General features: G+C 40.2%; 1 protein-coding gene across 2 annotated transcripts in view; it reads left to right on the top strand.

Annotated features, from left to right (window-relative positions):
- The window catches only part of CCDC83 (coiled-coil domain containing 83), a 62511-nt gene that overhangs the window by 19220 nt on the left and 27836 nt on the right, over positions 1–15455 (top strand). For both annotated transcript variants that reach the window (XM_066253700.1, XM_066253701.1), the window contains 2 exons: positions 8448–8610; positions 12618–12785. In XM_066253700.1, coding sequence (XP_066109797.1) covers positions 8448–8610; positions 12618–12785 — 331 coding nt within the window. The remainder of the gene's footprint in view (positions 1–8447; positions 8611–12617; positions 12786–15455) is intronic.

The raw sequence follows: 15455 nt of genomic DNA, 5'->3' as shown, positions 1-15455 counted from the left end.
AGTGGAGGCCACACTCCCCACCTTCTCCAAAGCCTGACCAGCACCTCCCCCTCATAGGAGACCCACTAGCCTTATCCTCCCAACTCCTGGTATCCCCACACTGCTGAGCTCCATCTCCTCCTGGCAGAATCTAGGACAGACTGAGTTGTGTGGCTCTAGAACAGGGGCCATTTTCCCTCACACACCAGATCAGTTTAGAGCTCTCCCTTCACACAGACAAATCTTGGTCTGTTTGGGCCTAATAAGCTCTGCTAACCACATGCTGACAACTCTGACCCCACCACAAAGTCCTGCAAGCACCCAGTGGGTGTCATTTAAAATTGGTATACCCTGAGACTCTGCTGAGTGGTCTCAGACCCAGCACTGGCATTGAATTTGAACCTGTATCAATCATGAATGCTACTTACTTCTACCTGGTGACTCAACAATAACCTACCTCGTGCAATGCAAGTACCTCCAGAGGCTCTTTCAGTGACTGAGCCCATTAGGCAACTGGCAGGCAGAGGCAGGTCTTAGTGGGCCTTGAGACTTTTGCTGACCTGTCCTCAGGCCTGATGCTGGGAACAGCCAGCCTTGGTGCACAGCTTAGTCCTTCCCCTGTGTACCTAGACCCAGCAGTGGCAGCCACAAACTGTAGATTGCATTGTAGCTCCAAAAAGGTTGGCCAGCCTCAGTCACAGGAAGGATCTGACACTGGCCTATACCCAAGAGGCCCAGAAGCAACACCCAGTGGCCAGCTTCAGAAAATATCAGAGCAGAATTCAAAATTTTTCACAAGCAGCATATCCAAAGGGATATTTTAGTAGCCATCATATCCTGCTGAAGTGAATCCTACATCATGTGGTCAGCACCTGCACAGCAGCTCCCCAGCCATATCAGGGTTGAGCCTCTCAGTCAACCAGCCTGAGGGTCAAGCCCACACACAAATGGGCCAATAGCAATAAAGACTCAAGTACAACATAAAAGCCCACATACCCATACAAGGACATTCCTGGAGCACCCAGCTTAGGTGAATAAGGAGACTGCACTACTAGACACCAAAGGACACTTACTACATAAGGCTACCCTACCAAGACTGGAAGTCATAGCAGATCTACCTAATACATAGAAATAAACACAAAGAAACAGCCAAAATGGGGGGACAAAGAAACATGCCCCAGTGAAGGAACAGGAAAAAATCTCCAGTAAAAGAGCTAAGTAAAATGAAGGCAATCAACTTATCAGATAGAGGGTTCAGAAAAATGGTTATAAGAATGTTCAAGGAACTACAAGGAACTTAGAACTATGAAATCATGAAAACCATAAAGAAGAACCAGTCAAAAATGAAGAATACAATATCTGAAATGAGGAATACACTGGAAGGAATAAACAGTAGGCTGGATGAAACAGAGGATCAAATCCAGTGATTTGAAAGGCAAGATAGAAAAAAAATAATCACAAAAGCAAAAAGAATTTAAAAGAATGAGGAGTGAATGAGGAGAGTATAAGGGACCTTTGGGACTACATGAAGCATAATAACATCTGTGTCATAGGGATACTAGAAGAGAAGAGAGAGAGCAAGGTATTGAGAACCTATTTGAAGAAATAGTGACTGAAAATTTCCCTAACCCAGTGAAGGAAAAAGACACAAGTCTAAAAGGGCAGAGAGTCTCAAACAAGATAACCCAAAGAGGCTTACACTGAGACAAATCATAATTAAAATTGCAAAGGTTAAAGGCAAAAAGAGAATCCTAAAAGCCACAAAGGAAAAGCAGTCAGTTACCTACAAGGTAGCTCCGATAAGACTGTCAGCTGTTTCTCAGTAGAAACAGGTCAGGCCAGAAGAACTCGCATGAAATATGCATTCAAAATGATGAAAAGCAAGGACCTACAACCGAGACTACTTTACCCAGCAATACTATCACTTAAAATTGAAGGAGAATAAAGAACTTCCAAGACAAGAAAAAGCTAAAGGAGTTCATCACTACCAAACCAATATTATAAGAAATGCTAAAGGGCCTGCTTTAAGAAGAAAAAAGAGAAGGGAGAGGAGGGGCTTGGGGAAGAAGTAGAAGGGGAGGAGGAAAAGGAGAAGAAGAAGAAGAAGAAAGAAGAAGGAGAAACACAATTAAAAAAATAAAATGGCAACAAACACGTACCTATCAATAATTACTTTAAATGTAAATGGCTTAAATGCTCCAATTAAAAGACATAGAGTAGCTGAATGCATAAGAAAGCAAGACCTTCATATATGCTGTCTACAAGAGATCCACTTCAGAATGAAAACTACAAACTAAAAATAAAGGGATGGAAAAAGATATTTTATGCAAATGAAAAGGAAAAAAGGCTGGGGTAGCAATACTTATATCTGACAAAATAGACTTTAAAACAAAGGCACTATAGAGACAAAGAACACTACATGAGGATAAAGGGAGCAATCCAACAACAGGGTATAACCTTCATAAACATGTATGTACCCCAAATAGGAGCAACTAAATATGTAAAGCAAATTTTGATAGACATAAGGGAGAGATTGACCATAATAGAATCATAGTAGGGGACTTTAACACATCACTTTGGCATCAATGGATAGATCTTCCAGACAGAAAATCAATAAGAAAATGGTGGCCTTAAATGATACATTTGATCAGATGGATTTAATTGGTATCTTCAAAGCATTTCACCCCAAAGCAACAGAATATACATTCTTTTCAAGTGCACATGACAGACCACATTCTCAGGACAGAAAACAGGTCTTAATAAATTTAAGAAGGTTGAAATTATATCAAGCATATTCTCTGAACATAATGGTATAAAACTAGAAATCAATCAAAAAAAATTAAAAAACACAATGACGTGGAAGCTAAACAACATGTTGCTAAACAATAAACGGGTTAACAATGAGATCAAGAAACAAATCAAAAGATACCTTGAAATAAGTGAAAATGAGAACATAACAACCCAAAATCTATGAGACACAGCAAAAGCAGAAGATTTACATGTTAAACTCACAACCACAAAAATCCTAGTAGAAATATAGTCAGTAAAATCTCAGACATTTCTTGTAGCGATATTTTTTCTGATATTATTTCCTAAGGCAAGGGAAAGAAAAAATAATAAACAAATTGAGACTATATCAAACTAAAAAGGTTTTGCACAGTAAAGCAAACCATCATCAAAATGAAAAGACAACCTACTGAATGGGAAAATATATCTGTCAATGATACATCTGATCAGGGGTTAATACTAAAAGTTTATAAAGAAATTATACAACTCAACACCAAAGAAATAATCAATACAATTTAAAAATGGGCAAAGGACCTGAATAGACCCTTCAACAAAGAGGACATACAGATGGCCAATAGACATATGAAAAGATGCTCAACATCACTAATCATTAGAGAAATGCAAACTAAAACTGCAATGAAATAGCACCTCACACTTATCAGAAGGGCTATCATCAATAAATCAACAAGTATTGGCGAGGATGTGGAGAAAAGGGAACCCTCTTGCACTGTTGGTGGGAACGCCTATTAGTGTAGCCACTGTGGAAGGGGCAGAATGGAGTTACCTCAAAAAATTAAAAATGGAACTGCCTTATGGCCAAGCAATTCCACTTCTGGCAATGTATCCGAAGAGACCTGAAACACTAATTTGAAAATATATATAAAATATATATGCACCCTTATGTTCACTGCAGCGTTATTTATAATAGCCAAGATTATAAATAGCCAAAGTTCCCATCAGTTGATGAGTGGGGGTAAAAATACTGTGGTACATTTATGTAATGGAAAAACTACTTGTCCATTTAAAAAAAAAGAAATTAAAGAAAATCTTACCTTTGTGACAGCATGGATGGACCTGGAGAGCATTATGCTAAATGAAATAAATCAGTCAGAGAAAAATGAGTACCATATGATTTAACTCATATATGGAGTCTAATGAACAAAATGAAATAACATGCAAAATAGAGACAGACTGTTAGGGTAGAGAGCAGGCTGACAGCTGTCACAGGGGGAAGGGTTGGGGGCTGGGGTTAAAGGTGAAGGGATTAAGCAAAAAAATGACTCATAGACACAGACCACAGCATGGTGATTGCCAGAGGGAAAGGGAAGTGGGGGAGGAGGTATGAGGAAAAGGTAGAGGGGAGATAAATGGTCATGGAGGAGACTTGACTTGGGGTGGTGAACACACAGTACAATATACACATGATGTATTATAGAATTATACACCTGAAACCTATATAATTTTTCAAAGCAGTATTTTTTTTGTTTATTTTATTGATTTCAGAGAGGAAAGGAATGAGCAAGAGAGAGACAGGAACATCAATCTGTTCCTGTATGTGCCGTGACCAGGGATCGAACTGGCAATCTCTGCGCTTCCGGACAGTGCTCTACCCAACTGAACTATCTGGCCAGAGCTGAAACCTATATAATTTTACTACCCATTGTCACCCCAATAACTTCAATAAAAAATTTAAAAATAATAAATAAAATTAAAATAAAAATAAAAGCTTTTTGCCTGGCCCTAGATCCCAAAGATTTTTAGCCTATGCTTTATTTGAAAATATGCATAGTTTTACATTTTCCACTTAAATCATAGTTTATTTTGAGTTAATTTTTGTATAAGGTATAAGAATTAGATCAAGATCCTTCCCCCGCCACCCCTGCTGCTGCCCCGAGTTGTGGAATGAGAGAAGGCCCTGATCTCTTCCTCTTTGTATAAAGGCAATAATCTCATCACTGGGGCTCTATCATGATGACCTCATCTAAACCTAATTCCTGCCCAAGGGCCCCACCTCACATTAGGGATGAGGGCTTCACCTGTCAATTGCAGGGAGGGACATAAACATTTAGTCTGTGGCACAGTACTTCGTTCCTTTTTATGAATGAACAACATTCTGCCTGTATGAATCTGGTATTAAGCCTCTCTATTGAATTTTCCTTTTAATTATTGCACTTTAAAATATAATTTCTTTCTCTTTATTGCTGCTTTCTATTTAGTGAGACATGATTGTCAAACTTCCCTACAGTTCTTTAGGCATGGTTTCCTTTAACTCTTTGAGTATATTTTGTTTTATTTTATCTTTACTGCTTTTTAGAGAGACAGAGAGGAAGGGATAGAGGGTGGGGTGAACCATTCATTTGTTGTTCCCCTTAGTTGTGCATTCACTGGTTGCTTCCCACGTATGCCCTGATTGGGGATCGAATTAGCAACCTTTTCATTTCAGAATGACGTTTTAACTAACTGAGCTAACTGGCCAGAGTTCTTTGAGTATATTTAAGATAGCTGACTCAAAGTCTTTGTCTAGAAAGTCCAATGTCCAGGCTTCCACAAGGATAGTTTCTATACTCCAACATTCCTGTTTATGTTGCTCCCAATTAGATTTTTAAAGACTGGGTCAGAAGGAAAGAAATTCAGCTTTCTGATTTCTAGAGGCAGATTTAACAGCGGGTGCACTGGGAGCGTGACCTGGACCCCAACTTCTGAAGGGCCCCGCAAAACCCCAACTTTACATTTTTTTTTAATGTAAGGGGCCCAATATTTTCTTCTGTGCCTGGGGCCTCAACTGACCTTAATACACCTCTGGATTTATCATATTATGAATCCCTTGGTATTAAAAATTCTTCAGAGACAGAATTAAATATGATACTTTAGAATATTGTAAACAAAATATCAGAGAACTTAGACCATTAAATTTTTAATATCATACCTTTTAATCTTTGTTTCCATTTTTGGAATTAACTCAAATACTATAAGACTATACATCTCAATCCTGTTTTGTTTTCTGGGGTTTTGCCTGTATTTATTTATTTACTTACTTACTTATTTTGTATATTTCTGAAGTGAGAAACGGGGAAGCAGAGAGTCAGACTCCCGCATGTGCCCGACCGGGATCCACCCGGCAAGCCTACTAGAGGTCAGTGCTCTGCCCATCTGGGCCATTGCTCCATTGCAACGATAGCTATTCTAGCACCTGAGGCAGAGACCATAGAGCCATCTTCAGTTCCCCAGCCAACTTTGCTCCAGTGGAGCCTTGGCTGCAGGAGGGGAAGATAGAGATAGAGAGAAAAGAGAGGGGGAATGGTGGAGAAGCAGATGGGCATTTCTCCTATGCGCCCTGGCCGGGAATCGAACCTGAGACTTCCACACGCCAGGCCAACACTCTACCACTGAACCAATTGACCAGGGCATGGCCTGTATTTATTTTTGCTTAAGCATCATAAAGTTAATTGCCTACTGCTTTTGTTCTCTTTATCAAAGTTTTAAATTAAAATTCTAGTCCACTGAAATGACAATCATATCATACAGCTTATAGAATAACTTAAAGAACATTAAAGTAATATTAAATCCTAGTTTATTAAACTAATGACTATTTTGCTAAACAATTTTAAGAAATTAAATTTTCAGTCCTCAAGTTTAAAGTTTGTTGGCTTAAGTAATAAAGAATGAGTTATAGTAGGCTCTAATATCATCAATAAATCATAAGTTTTATAGATTATTTGAAAGAACCTTACTGTTCAAAGTGTGGCTTGTGGAACAGGCTTGGCATCACCCAGAACTTGTCAAAAATGTGCCAAACTTACTGAATCAGAATCTGCATTTTAGCAAGATCCCCTAGAGCTTGGTAGACACAGTAAAGTTTGAGAAGAAATAGCAAAAAGAATCAGTTTGGGGGAAGAAAATACTCTTTTTTTTGAGAGCAAGAGAAAGAGAGTCAGAGAGAAGGATAGATAGGGACAGACAGACAGGAAGGGAGAGAAATGAGAAGCATCAATTCTTCGTAGCAGCACCTTACTTGTTCACTGATTGCTTTCTCATATGTGCCTTGACTGGGGGCTACAGCAGAGTGAGTGACCCCTTTCTAGAGCCAGCGACTTTTGGGCTCATGTTGGTGAGCCCGTGCTCAAGCCAGCGACCTCGGGATTTCGAACCTGGGTCCTCCGCATCCCAGTCCGATGCTCTATCCCAGGGGTCCCCAAACTACGGCCCCCTGAGGCCATTTATCCGGGCCCTGCCACACTTCTGGAAGGGGCACCTCTTTCATTGGTGGTCAGTGAGAGGAGCATAGTTCCTATTGAAATACTGGTCAGTTTGTTGATTTAAATTTACTTGTTCTTTATTTTAAATATTGTATTTGTTCCTGTTTTGTTTTTTTACTTTAAAATAAGATATGTGCAGTGTGCATAGGGATTTGTTCATAGTTTTTTTTATAGTCCGGCCCTCCAACGGTCTGAGGGACAGTGAACTGGCCCCCTGTGTAAAATATTTGGGGACCCCTGCTCTATCCACTGCACTACCGCCTAGTCAGGTGAGAAAGAAAATACTCTTAAAGTATCCAAGTATGTTAAGAGGATAAAAAAACATGAATATCAGAAATAAAATATAATGTTGAAAAAGTTATAGTAAAGAGCATGTTAAATTATAAGCAAAGAAGTAATTTCTAAAAGAAATATTAAAATATATACTATAAATGTAAAGTATATGTATTTTATTAGGCTTTAAAAAATTGAAAGAGACACCAGGGAAGTGAGTATTAGAACTTAAAGAGACCCTAAGAAAATTACAAGGAAAATGTATTGAGTTCACAACACACTAATATTTTCATATTTATACATAATATACATAATAAGATGACAAGGGCAAAAATAAACTCTAAGTTGATTAAATAAAAGGCTTAGTAGTTATAGGTATTCACAGAGGAAACCCAGTCTATATTTCAAGTGTGAAGTATTAGAATGGTGAGTAGCCATTGCCCTAAAATAAGAGAATTAGGATCATTTGTGAAAAAAGCAAAGAATAATGTAAATTCCACAAGAGCAGTACTTTTTGCTATTTTGTTCACTTATATATTTCTAGTGTATAACTGACTATTTGATTGTTGAAGAATGATGTTAAGCAGCAGAAATTGACCTCTAAGGCCTAATTTTAATATTCATTGATCCTAGTACGGGGTGAGAAACTGGTAGATTAATAACATAATTTTTTAAATGGTTGGCTTAACATAGCATGTGGAAGTTCCAGGTTTGATTCCTGGTCAGGGGCACACAGGAAAGGCTACCATCTGCTCTCCTCTCATCCCCCTTCCCTTTCTTTGTCTCTCTCTCTTCCTCTCCTGGCTCAATTGATTTGAGCATGTTGGCCCTGGGTGCTGAGGATGGCTCCATAGAGCCTCTGCCTCAGGCACTAAAAATAGCTCAGTTGCAAGGATGGCCCCAGATGGGCAGAGCATTGGCCCCACACGGGGTTAAATAAATAAATAAATAAATGTAACCTTCTATCCAATTGTTATGTGTTGATGTGTTTAATTTTATTTTAAAGTTTCAGTGTTCCACAAACTTTTAGAGCTATAATTGTGTAACTTACTTCACTAAATATTTATTTCTCACTTTGCAAGCCTCAATGTGTGACTCTATTTTAAGGAAGATCAATGTAAATACTTCAGCAGATGTTTATTTTCACGACAGAATAAACGCTTAAAGGATGAACAGATTTGGCACATACGGAACCTACTAAAGGAACTGAGTGAAGAAAAATCAGAAGGAATAAAAGTTGTAACAAAAGAGGACATTGAAACATCAATGAAAGAAATGTGGAAGTTTGAAAGTGACCAGAAACAAAACTTAAAAGGTGATTTACTAACTTAGAAAATTATCATAAAGCTGAATCAACTTATTTCTTGAATGTATTAATGCACCTGCTTCCTAATATGTTAAAAATGCTGTGAACATATTTCAGATGATATCATTATCACCACAATTGCAAACACACGTAGGTAAATGAACAGGAGAGGGGAATAACAAGCTGGGCAGAGACACTGAAACCAAGTGAGCAGGAGGAGAGAAGGCAGTAGTCAAAAACAAACGCACATGAAAACCCTCTGACTCTTTACACACCAGAAAATATCTTATTAGATACCACTCTGAAGTCTTCATGGTGGGGATTGTTCCTTCTTTTGGGAAATTTTCTTGTTTGATGGCTTCATTGGCTTAAGCCTCAGTTCAGACTGAGGAATGACAAGGTGAATATAACCAGAAAGCTTCCCCTGCCCAATATCTCTGTGTAGCTAAGCTCGTCTCGCCCCCCACCCCCCACCTGAATGGGGAAAAAGGATTCGAGTTGAAAAAGGAGCATTCCGGAGGACACGGATAGAAATGATGCTGGGTGCAGAATATGAAGGACCCAGCACATACTCTTCCTATGGGCTCAGGAAATACCATGATCCTGGGGGTAAGTCACACACACACAGTTTTGACACTTGTAGGTGTTTGTGGGGGTTTTTTTTGCCAGAACTCCTATAAATACCATCTCTGTTAGAAAACTGGAAAGCATGGGAAAGAGACTTGAGTGCTATCAGGAAGCAGTACTAGAAGCTGGGAGGCTGTAGAGCCAGAAGCCACGGCCACTATCAAAGCAGCCTGGCCCATGCAGGTTCGCATTGGATTCGGACAGTCGGTAAAGAAACAACAGAGCCAAAAACTGGTGGGCCATAGTCTTTAATCCTAGCTTGCACCCGGAGGGCAAGCAAAAACACACACTGGGCTCCAAAACCCACTCACATTCAGTGCTCACAAAGCTACTGACTTATCCGAGTTTTCTAGAATCAAAGGTTTCTAGCTCACCAGACTTATTCACTTCTGTTCCCCATCTCCTTCCTTCTCCAGCATCAAACTGCACAAACTGGCCTTTCACTCAATACTCTGCCATCTTGGCTGCTTCTCCTGGCCACATGGCCTCTTTCTGCTTTCTTCTCTCTGCTCTCTCCTCTAATGATAATCTCAGGAACCAAGAAAGCAAGCTCCCGTTCTGCCCCTATTTTATAGTGTAGAAATCCAAACCTTTAATCCAATATACAAAATAGGTAAGTCTCTACTACAAAGTCACCTTCTGAGGCATGATAAGATTGTACCACCCCACATCAAAAAGGGTGGGAAAGGCTTAATCCCAAAACCAAGCCCCAGGCTACAAGGATTCTGCCTGCCTTTAGCCCACCCCAACACACATTAATATCACCTGGGCAACGTCCTCCTCGTGGGCAGCACCATCTTTAACAAAGTGAGCATAATACATTTTATTTGCCCAACAGAGGCAAAACAAGGGACTACCATAGATTGTCCTGAATTTCTCCAAATATTTCAGAGAGCCTCCTATCGAAGCACTTTGCACAGAGCAGGCATTCCATGCATAGAAGATCTGTTATTTTGAATGAAATAATTACCAAAACCAAATATAGTCAGTAAACTTCATTTTTGAGGGTCTCCAAAACTGTTCCCATAAACCTCCTCCTACCCAAATCTCTATGGGCAACAGTGATGTCCTGAGGAGGTAGATACTGTACTGTTCAGGGCTCCTCTCCAGGAAAGTCTTGCTTATGTTTGGAAGGAACACTTTAATAAGTCCCCTGAGATGGGATTGAGACCAAAACAGATAACTCAGATGTGCTCACCAAACTGCCTTCAAGTGGGAACGGCCCAGTTAGTTGAGGTGTGCCTGTTTACGGTTTGGGCTGAGTGCTGCGTCTGTAGTCACACACAGCTGGGCCCAAGCTGGATGACTGAGCACAGCAGAGGAGGGGCGCGCATGCGTGGAGGCCGTGGGAGAAAGCGGCCCACAGACGCCGAGGAAGAGAGCGAAAGGGAGGGAACAGGTGTGTGGGAAAAGGATTTCTGAGGCAGTTTGTTACGTAGGTAGTAACAAAGGATTTCTGAGGCAGGTAGTCACTGGCAACTGGATTTGGTTTGTGGAGCAGCAGCCATATTTTCACGAGGCAGCTTGTTTCAGAGTGGAGTCTCAGCTCCATCCAGACCTACTGCCTCAGAATCTGCATTTTTACAAGATCCAAAGGATTTAAGAAGGTTTGGGAAGTACTGATATAACCCCTTTTTTTCAACTTTTAGTTAGGACTCATTTAGCTTCAAGGATAAAAATCCAACCCCAACTAGTTTAAGCATAAAAAAGATGGTAATTTTTTTTCATGTAACTGAAGAGAAAAGGCAGGGGACCCAGAGCCTTACATGCTGTCAGATCTCAGCTTTTTAAAAATCTCCCTCTCCCTCTCTCTACATATTTCTATAGAAGGACTCTGAGCATGTGCCTGGCTTAGGACACATGCTCTCACCGCAGACCAATCCCTGTGGTCAAGAGAAGGGGCCACTATAACTGGCCTACATACAGGGTGGCACAAAAGTAGGTTTATAGTTGTGTCTATGCAAAACATAGTTTGTTCTTGTACTGTTATTTATTAGTTATTCTATTATTTTCCATACGAACAACCATAGACCAACTTCTATTCCACCCTGTATTTGAAGGAGTAGGAAGAATGTGTTGCTAAAAGAAAAATGAGAGGTGTTCTGGAAAAGTAAAACAATAATCACCACATGAACTTCTTCAAAATCTTCAGTAATGTCAACCTGAACCACACACACACACACACACACACACACACACACAAAAAGCTGAAGGTGACACAGGGCTGACGCAGCAATAGTCTGCTCAAATAAGAGGAGCTGACCATCTGGGTTATAAGAGTCTTAACTGCTTAATGACAGTAACAGGTACCATTAAAGAATTTTAAAATAAGTAGTCTCATTAGCTCTTTGGGAAAAGACATGTCTGGAGTCCTTTTGGCTCTCTGTACTGAAGAACATCCCTCTGGCCTGACTGGAATGCTCCAGTCATTCCATAAACATGTCCTAGCGCCAAAGTGCCAGACTCTTAAGTGCTGGATTTACAGAGATGAGTAAGATGTGGTGTTGCCATCAAGGAGCTCTCAGACAAGACTGTGTGCTCATGAGCCAAACAGTCATTAAGCTCATTGCACCTGGCTCTCTCTCACGCTTCCTTTTTCAGAATACTCAGCAGCATGATGTTGAGCCTAAAGATGGAGTAGCATATTATGTTTAGCAAGTGTACCAGGGCAAACTGAAAGTTTATGGTTGAGATAGCTCAATATTTGTACATGTTTACCTGGGGAACTTATCTTTCACTCAGAAGTCTTATAAGTGGGGTAGAGGAAAACCTCTTGTATGACTATCATATACTATTTCACACAAATGAACTCTAGATGACAGACTCCAACAACTTACAGAAATGGTTGTCAAGGACCACAGAATGATAAAAGGAGAAATCACTTTGTCCAGAGACATAATGAACAGGAAAATGTCAATTTACTAATAAAAAGTACATGTGACATGACATATTATATAAGATAGGACCTTTATCAAGCTATCACAGGAATAATTTAAACTTGTGGGTTCCTAGACATAGAGCTTAATTGTCTATTATAGTTCTCAATCACAGCCCAAAACCACACATCTACTTTAGAATTGTATTTTTTAAAATATTTTATTTATTGATTTTATAGAGAGAGGAGGGGATGAGGAGTGAGAATTATCAACTCATAGTTGCTTCACTTTAGTTGTTCATTAATTGCTTGTCATATGTGCCTTGATCGGCAAGCCCAGGGCTTGATTTTGAATCATGACGGATAGTTAAACAATAATTCAAATAGTTTAGATTTTCTTAAATTGCAGACATAAAATTTATGAGATAACAGCATTTTACTATCAGACCCTAACTTCATAAAATCAGATTGCAACATATAAAAATGGTATGGTGTTTTTATTTTCTCTCAACAGATATGCGCTTGCAAATAAGTAATGCTGAGAAATTATTTCTTGAGAAACTCACTGAGAAGGAATATTGGGAAGAGTACAAAAATGTAGGGAGTGAACAGCATGCTAAACTCATTATCTCTTTAGAAAATGACATCAATAAAGTTAAAGAGAATGCAGAGAAAATATCAGGTCAGTTGCAACAAAGCTGGTTCAAACACTTTAAACACTTTGGAGAGCAGACATTTGATGGAAGAAAAAATAGGTACTCCCTAAGTCATTTGTTCCTCTCCATGGGTCAGCACAAGCAGTCTGAGCCCAGGAGCAAAGGTGGGGGGAGGAAACAGAGAAACTATCCCAGGACCTTCCATGAAACTGAGAAGGGAAAACAAAGGGAGGGGAGGCGGGTGGCGAAACTCAGCCAGCAGCGACGTCACGGAGGAAGTTTCATTCGGTGGCTGGGTCTGAGAAAGTTGACTGAGGCAGCAGGGCTCTGGAGCCAGGTTATATTAGAAAGAAAACTCACCTGAGGCAAGCTGAAGCCACAACCGCAAGTAAATGCCAAGTTGTAGTCAGAAAACACTGGAGAACAAACATGAGACGGGACAGGGAGAGAATATGGAGCAGGGCGTCTTTAGGCATGGTGAAGCTTTACCAGGACCAGCTCTCGGGACCCTGAGGCCACCTGTCTGTCACGGCAACTAGCATGGTGGTTCGAAAGAACACCAGAGACCCAGAGACAGGAAAGTCATAGATAAAGCAAATGGGAGAAATCGGTCCAGAAAGAACACTGTGGGTGGATGACATTCTGAGCCCAGCTGGTGATGGTGCCCAGCATTGTAGTGGGGTTCATGTGAGGTCATTTCCATCATCCCCTGCTGAGGGCCTCTCCAGACACCCCTCTTCTAAACTAATTTTTGTGTAAGTTTCTCAGTTTAGGGCCTCTGCACCATAATGGTAGTGTTAATTTGGCCCCAAATCAATCTGGGCTTGGAGTTACACTTTTGCAAAAGGTTCTCTTTCCTAAAGAACAGAGTGAGAGTAAGACACCTTCCTACTCCTATTTCCTCAGCTACTCAGTCCCCTCTCTGGATAAAACCACTGTTATCAGTTTCTTGTGAAGCTTTTCTGAAATATTATACACACACACACACACAGCATACTACAAATGTGATTTTTCACATAACAGTGTGGACATGATTATAGATCAGTACTTCCTCATTCTCCCAGTGACTACTCTGTTTTGTGGTAGTACCATTTCTTAACCAGTCCTCTACTCATAAGCACTTAGGTTGTTTCCTGTCTTTTACTGGTACAAATAATGCTGCAGTGAATATCCTTATACATGTCTCGTCTTACTGCAATGAGTAGCTCGGTATTTGTGTAATTTCATTTATGTGTATCTCTAAAGAGAAATGGCTGGGCCCTGGCCAGGTAGTTCAGTTGGTTACTGTCCAACATGCCGAGGTTGCAGGTTCGATCCCCAGGCAGGGCACATACAAGGGTTGACCAGCGATGGCAAGAGTGAGTGCAGCAGCACAGCAGTGCTTCTCTCTCGCACCCTCCCTCCCCTCTCTCTCTTCCTAAAAACAACAACAACAACAAACACCAATAAATAAAAACCAGAGAGAGAGAGAGAGAATTGGCTGGCCCAAAGAGCCCATTGGTTTCTATGTTGAGGGGCCTGGCCTCCATGGAGGTTGCGCTAAGTTTACTCCTGGCGTACCCGAGGAGGCCTATTTTCCCACATCTTCAACAACAAAGGATATTAACCAACTTTTTGTTCTTTGTCAGCCTTGAAAGTAGAAAACTATCTCACTGTAGCTTTAATTTACATTTCTGTTGTTATAAGCACCAGTTTTGAAACAGCACCAGTTATGAAAAAAAATATCTTTCATAAGGTCAAGAACCATATGAATTTCCTTACACGTGAACCACCTATTTACACCCTTTGCCCACTTTTCTATTGTGTTGTGAAGCCCTTTACATTTTAAGGGAATTAGCTGTTTAACAGTGATGTAAGGTACAAATATTTTTTGCATTTGTCATTAGTTTTTTGTTTGTGGGGTATATGAGAAAAATTATATAGGCTTATACAGTGTGTCCGTAAAGTCATGGTGCACTTTTGACCGGTCACAGGAAAGCAAAAAAAGACGATAGAAATGTGAAATCTGCACCAAATAAAAGGAAAACCCTCCCAGTTTCTGTAGGATGATGTGGCAGCATGTGCGCATGCGCAGATGATGACGTAACACCGTGTATACAATGGAGCGGCCCATGGCCATGCCACTCGAGATGTGGACGATACAAAGGAAAGTTCAGTGTGTTCTGTGGCTCACTAAATTAGAATCCATGACCAAAGTGCAACGTGAATATTGGCGCGTTTATAACAAAGCGCCATCACATAGGAATAACATTACTCGGTGGGATAAGCAGTTGAAGGAAACCAGCAGTTTGGTGGAGAAACCCCGTTCTGGTAGGCCATTAGTCAGTGATGAGTCTGTAGAGGCTATACGGGATAGCTACCTAAGGAGCCCTAGAAAATCTGTGCGTGAGCCCACATCGAACTGCACTGAATAGGTATGAAACTGGGAGAGTTTTCCTTTTATTTGGTGTAGATTTCACATTTCTATCACCTTTTGTTGCTTTCCTGTGACCGGTCAAAAGTGCACCATGACTTTACAGACACACTGTATTTAAATCTTTGTTTTCTGTGAGGTAGAAAAAGAATTTTATCTTTTGCTAGCTGGTTTTCTAGTTGTCCCAACATTATTTATCGAATAATCCATTTTTACCCTTCTGATCTGAGATGCTAACTTTATCGTAATTTAAGTTTCTATGTGTATTTGAGTAGCTTCCTAT

Source organism: Saccopteryx bilineata, chromosome 1, assembly GCF_036850765.1.
Source record: "Saccopteryx bilineata isolate mSacBil1 chromosome 1, mSacBil1_pri_phased_curated, whole genome shotgun sequence".
Classification (NCBI taxonomy): Eukaryota; Metazoa; Chordata; class Mammalia; order Chiroptera; family Emballonuridae; genus Saccopteryx; species Saccopteryx bilineata.
This window is presented reverse-complemented; position numbering and strand designations above follow the sequence as displayed.